Source organism: Rhinopithecus bieti, unplaced genomic scaffold (assembly GCF_001698545.2).
Source record: "Rhinopithecus bieti isolate Rb0 unplaced genomic scaffold, ASM169854v2 scaffold_74952, whole genome shotgun sequence".
Lineage (NCBI taxonomy): Eukaryota > Metazoa > Chordata > Mammalia > Primates > Cercopithecidae > Rhinopithecus > Rhinopithecus bieti.
The window spans coordinates 109053-115846 of record NW_016827625.1 but is presented as its reverse complement, the minus strand read 5'-3'; the positions used below and the strand labels follow the sequence as shown (position 1 = coordinate 115846).

General features: G+C 42.0%; 1 protein-coding gene across 1 annotated transcript in view; it reads right to left on the bottom strand.

The window, feature by feature from the left end:
• Nucleotides 1-341: 341 nt before the first annotated feature.
• Nucleotides 342-6794, bottom strand: part of LOC108523403 (guanylate-binding protein 6-like) — a gene marked incomplete at its 3' end in the record, with an annotated part of 12228 nt that continues 5775 nt past the window's right edge. Inside the window, exons 3-4 of the mRNA XM_017864012.1 lie at nucleotides 1260-1462; nucleotides 342-469 (exon numbers count right to left, since the gene is read on the bottom strand). Of these exons, the coding sequence (XP_017719501.1) occupies nucleotides 342-469; nucleotides 1260-1462 (331 nt within the window). The remainder of the gene's footprint in view (nucleotides 470-1259; nucleotides 1463-6794) is intronic.

Below are 6794 nucleotides of genomic sequence, written 5' to 3'. Positions count from 1 at the left end.
TTCTTTCCCAATCATTCTACACCCTGAGGGCTCTTTGTGGGCAGGACCTTTACTTTGTTCACCAATGTCTACGCTACTCAGCCCAAAGGCCTAGAACTCAACTGCTTAACAAGATTTTATGAAATTGAATCAAGTCATTCACCACTGTGCCAAGAAATAAAAGAATGTTTTACCTAATATACCATGATATCTAATCTTGTCTAGAAGTGTGACTCAAACAGGTCAAAGTTTGCCTTATTCACTGTAGTTGGATTTCTAGTTTTCACAAATATATCACAACAATTAAATTACAAGGATCATGTCTGGAATAAAAAGAACCTGCCTATGACTCCCTGCCTTACCTTTTCCACATCGCCCAGACCCTCAGTGTCCAGAAGGACCAGGGTGTGGTTTGGCTTGGAGGGGTGGGGCATGCACCACATCCAGATGCCCTTGGTTTCAGACTGCACCGTGGAGCCCAGAGGGAAGCCTGCAGGGAAGAGGAGGAAGTTAAGCATGGGGACAGAAGAACAGCCAAGCAGCCCTGGGGCCATGGATTCAGACTGGTTTGATTGTAACTGCCCCAGCATACAAGATGGTGCTTTCTGTATTTCCTCAAGAATGTCTCTCTCTGTGATTCATATATTTCAAAAAGCAAGGGACATTAAATGTGAGAATGATGCCAAGCAAGTGCTCAAAATGGAGACGAAGAGGAATCCATGAATCAGACAAAATGGAGATCACTGATAACAAGAACATCCTGAAAAGTGGTGAGATTCAAAGTCAGACAGGAGTGGGTTGAAGAAAGACATGAGAAGCAAAATAATTCAAAAAAGCAGATTGAGACAATGTTTTTTTCATTGAAAGTGATTAAAGACAAAAACACAAAATCAAAACAGGATTTGGTGACCACTATGACATGTGAAATTCAGGAAGAGTTTTTAAGATGATACACCTTCAAACATCTTTGTATGTTGATGGGAATATTACATGAAGAAAGTAAAATATGTTATAAGAGAAAGGAGACACAATTACGGGAGCCCGGGACTTGAATACACAAGACATGGGAGCATTCTGAGTACTAGTAGGGGAGATTTTCCTTAATGGGAATAAAGGAAAAATATGGGGAAAGGTTACAGAAAGGTAGCGATTTGGTGGTGAGAATCAGAATGAGAAGGTTGGTTTATTGAAAGGAATTGGGTTCTCGCTTCACATGCCTAGGTTAGAGCATTAAGATACTGGAATCAAGCAATTGGCCTGTGTCCTAGGATACCACTCACCATGATTCTCTCCTGCCAGACGGTTCATCAAGTAGGATTTGCCTGTACGGTACAGTCCAACAATGGCCACCACCACCACTGGCTGAGAAATCTTGTCAAGAATCTGTACAGCTTGCTGGTTCACCAACAGCTTGTCATTGTTGTTTTCCACCAGGCAAATGGGGGCCAACATTTTGGGTCCAGATTCCATGGCAACTGCCAACCTAGAAGAGCCTCCCAGTAGAAATAAGGTTACATTCTCTGCCACAGTAATGCAAGCACCCATAAATTTAGGACTGATAAGACTTTTGCATTTCTTTGAGACAACATGTAACCTAGCATTAGCGAACTGCAAAAGGCTTCCTCCATCATTCTCCCAAATCCATAATGGTGTTAGCAATGAAACATAGTATATTATCATCTCCATAATTTTTCTTCAATAGTAATAATAAAACTCAAGTAATTGTTATCATAATAGAGAGTCTACAATAGTCCAAGCCCTGTGATGCCTGCCTTAAATATCTGACCTCACTGACACTTATAAGAACCTGCAAGTTAGAGATGATTATATCCCTATATATGTAAATGAGATAAATGAGTCTCACAAAGGCTGAGTGCATAAGTCATAGAGCCAGGATTACAAACCCAGACAATTGCGCAAAATGGCAGACTAAGAAGTTCCAAGTCCTTCTTCTCTCTTGGAGACATCAAAAAACAACTGAAAAAATGACTAAAATTATCTTATAGAAGCTCTAGAAAACAGTCAAAGGTCTACAGCACCCAAGAAAATGTCCAATAGAAAAAAAAAAGGGCACCTTCAAAATAGTAGGAAATTCCAAGGTGTTTCATTTGCCCTTTCCCTATCCACTCACCTCAAGGCCATGGTTGTGGTCTGGAGGAGGTGGCAGTCCAGTTTCCACGTCCCTTCCCTGAACTGAAGGGAGTAGAACAGACTTTATTTATAACCTGCTATTCTGACTGGGGGCTGTCCTTTCTGGTATATGTTCTGCCTTACTCAGATTTCCAGTATCATGATTTCTTGTGCATGATACCAAAACCACAGAAAACTGAAAAAAAAAAAAAAAAAAGAAACACCACACTTAATCAAAATTAAAAACTTTTGTGCATCAAAGAGCACTGTCAGTGTAGTAAAAAGGCAACCCATGGAATGGGAGAAAATATTTGCAAACCATATATCTGATAGACTACATGAAGAACGCTTACAACTCAACAGCGACAAAATCCCAATTGAAAATGCCCTGAAATGAACATTTCTCCCAGGAGGACCTATAAATGACCTTAATACACATATGAAAACATGTGCAACATTAGTTATCACTGGGGAAATGTAAATCAAAACCACAGTGAGGTACCACTCCACAATCACCCATTAAAATGACTAATATTTAAAAAAAAAAAAATTAAGCAGAAAACAAGTGTTAGCTAGGATGTGGAGAAATTGGAATCTTTGTCCATAGCTAGTAGAAATATGAATGGTATTGCCACTAAGAATAAAAGTATGGTGGTGACCCGGCGCAGTGGCTCATGCCTGTAATCCCAGCACTTTAGGAGGCCGAGGCGGGCAGATCACGAGGTCAGGAGATGGAGACCATCCTGGCTAACATGATGAAACCCCGTCTCTACTAAAATACAAAAATTAGCCGGGCATGGTGGCAGGCACCTGTAGTCCCAGCTACTCAGGAGGCTGAGGCAGGAGAATGGCATGAACCCAGGAGGCAGAGCTTGCAGTGAGCCGAGATCACGCCACTGCACTCCTCCAGCCTGAGCGACAGAGCGAACTCCGTCTCTAAANCTCCACAATCACCCATTAAAATGACTAATATTTAAAAAAAAAAAAATTAAGCAGAAAACAAGTGTTAGCTAGGATGTGGAGAAATTGGAATCTTTGTCCATAGCTAGTAGAAATATGAATGGTATTGCCACTAAGAATAAAAGTATGGTGGTGACCCGGCGCAGTGGCTCATGCCTGTAATCCCAGCACTTTAGGAGGCCGAGGCGGGCAGATCACGAGGTCAGGAGATGGAGACCATCCTGGCTAACATGATGAAACCCCGTCTCTACTAAAAATACAAAAAATTAGCCGGGCGTGGTGGCAGGCACCTGTAGTCCCAGCTACTCAGGAGGCTGAGGCAGGAGAATGGCATGAACCCAGGAGGCAGAGCTTGCAGTGAGCCGAGATCACGCCACTGCACTCCTCCAGCCTGAGCGACAGAGCGAGACTCCGTCTCTAAAAAAAAAAAAAAAAAAAAAAAAGTATGGTGGTTCCTAAAAAAAGATGAAACATAGAATTAACATCAAAATATTTCATTTCTGATTGGGGTAATTCTAAGACGGCCAAATAGGAACAGCTCCAGTCTACAGCCTCCAGCATGATCAATGCAGAAGAGGGGTGACTTCTGCATTTCCAACTGAGGTAGCTGGCTCATCCTATTGGGACTGCTTGGACAGTGGGTGCAGCCCACGGAGGGCGAGCCAAAGCAGGACGGGGTGTTGCCTCACCGGGGAAGCACAAGGTGTTGGGGGATTTCCCTTTCCTAACCAAGGGAAGCCATGACAGACTTCCTGGAAAAATGGGACACTACCATGCAAATACTGTGCTTTTACCAAGGTCTTAGCAACCAGCAGACAAGGTGACTCTCTCCCGTGCCTGGTTCAGTGACTACCACACACACACAGGCTTGCTCACTGCTAGTGCAGCAGTCTGAGATCCATCTGTGAGGCCGCAGCCTGACTGGGGAAGGGGCGTCTGCCATTGCTGAGGCTTCAGTAGGTAAACAAAGTGGCCAGAGAAGCTGGAACTGGGAGGAGCCCACTGCTACTCAATAAGGCCTACTGCCTCTAAACTCCACCTCTGTGGGTAGGGCATAGCTGAACAAAAGGCGGCAGGCAACCTATGCAGATGTAAATGTCCCTGTCTGACAGCTCTGAAGAGAGCAGTGGTTCTCCCAGCACGGTGTTTGAGCTCTGAGAATGTACAGACTGCCTCCTCAAGTGGGTCCCTGAACCCCATGTAACCTAACTGGGAGACATTTCCCAGTAGGGGCTGAGAGACACTTCATATAGGCAGCTGCCCTCTGGGACAAAGCTTCCCAAAGAAAGATCAGGCAGAAATATTTGCTGTTCTGCAATATATGCTGTTCTGCAGCCTTCACTGGTGATACCCAGGCAAACAGGGTCTGGAGTGGACCTCCAGCAAACTCCAACAGACCTGCAGCTGAGCAACCAGACTGGTAGAAGGAAAACTAACAAACAGAAAGGAATATCATTAACATCAACAAAAAGGTCATCTACACCAAAACCCCACCTGTAGGTCACCATAATCAAAGACGAAAGGTAGACAAAACAACAAAGATGGGGAGAAACCAGAGCAGAAAAGCTGAAAATTCTCTAAATCAGAGCCACTCTTCTCCTCCAAAGGATCACAGCTCCTCGTCAGCAAGGGGACAAACCTGGATGGAGAATGACTTTGACGAATTGGCAGAAGTAGGCTTCAGAAAGTCAATAATAAGAAACTTCTCTGAGCTAAAGGAGGATGTTGAAACCCATTGCAAGGAAGCTAAAAACCTTGAAAAAAGATTAGATGAATGGCTAACCAGAATAAACAGTGTAGAGAAGATCTCAAATGACCTCATGGAGCTGAAAACCATGGCACGAGAACTTCGTGATACATGCATAAGCTTCAATTGCCAATTTGATCAAGTGGAAGAAAGGGTATCAGTGATTGAAGATCAAATTAATGAAATAAAGTGAGAAAAGAAGGTTAGAGAAAAAAGAGTAAAAAGAAATGAACAAAGCCTCCAAGAAATATGGAAAAATGTGAAAAGACCAAATCTGCGTTTGATTGGTGTACCTGAAAGTGATGGGGAGAATGGAACCAAGTTGGAAAACACTCTTCAGGATATTATCCAGGCAAACTTCCCCAACATAGGAAGGCAGGCCAACACTCAAATTGAGGAAATACAGAGAACACCACAAAGATACTTCTTGACAAGAGCAACCCCAAGACACATAATTGTCAGGTTCACCAAAATTGAAAGGAAGAAAAAAGTGCTAAGGGCAGCCAGAGAGAAAGGATGGTTACCCACAAAGGGAAGCCCATCAGAACTCTTGGCAGAAATCCAACAAGCCAGAAGAGAGTGGGGGCCAATATTCAACATTCTTAAAGAAAAGAATTTTCAACCCAGAATTTCATATACAGCCAAACTAAGCTTCATAAGTGAAGGAGAAATAAAATCCTTTACAAACAAGCAAATGCTTAGAGATTTTGTCACCACCAGGCCTGTTTTACAAGAGATCCTGAAAGAAGTACTAAACTTGGAAAGAAATAACCAGTACCAGTCACTGCAAAAACAGGCCAAATTGTAAAGACCATTGATGCTAGGAAGAAACTACACCAATTAATGGGCAAAATACCCAGTTAACATCATAATGATGGGATCAAATTCACACATAACAATATTGAACTTAAATGTAAATGGGCTAAATGCCCCAATTGAAAGACACAGACTTGACTCTTGGATAAAGAGTCAAGACCCATCAGTGTACTGTATTCAGGAGACCCATCTCACATGCAGAGACACACATAGGCTCAAAATAAAGGGATGAACGAAGATCTACCAAGTAAATGCAGGGGTTGCAATCCTAGTCTCTGATAAAACAGACTTTAAACCAACAAAGATCAAAAAAAGACAAAGAAGGCCATTACGTAATGGTAAAGGGATCAATTCAACAAGAAGAGCTAACTATCCTAAACATATATGCACCCAATATAGGAGCACCCAGATTCATACAGCAAGTCCTTAGAAATGTACAAAGAGACTTAGACTCCCACAGAATAATAATGAGAGACTTTAACACTCCACTGTCAATATTAGACAGATCAATGAAACAGGAAGTAAACAAGGATACCCAGGACCTGAACTCAGCTCTGAAACAAGCAGACCTAATAGACATCTACAGAACTCTCCACCCCAAATCAACAGAATATACATTATTCTCAGCACCACATCACACTTATTCTAAAATTGACCACATAATTGGAAGTAAAGCACTCCTCAGCAAATGTAAAAGAACAGAAATCACAACAAATGATCTCTCAGACCACAGTGTAACCAAATTAGAACTGAGGATTAAGAAACTCACTCAAAACCACACAATTACATGGAAACTGAACAAGTTGCTCCTGAATGACTACGGGTTACATAACGAAATGAAGGCAGAAATAAAGATGTTCTTTGAAACCAATGAGATCAAAGACACAACATACCAGAACCTCTGGGACACATTTAAAGCAGTGTGTAGAGGGAAATTTATAGCACTAAATGCCCACAAGAGAAAGCTGGAAAGATCTAAAATTGACACTCTAACATCACAATTAAAAGAACTAGAGAAGCAAGAGCAAACACATTCAAAAGCTAGCAGAAGGCAAGAAATAACTAAGATCAGAGCAGAACTGAAGGAGATAGAGACACAAAAAACCCTCCAAAAAATCAATGAATCCAGGAGTTGGTTTTTTGAAAAGATCAACAAAATTGA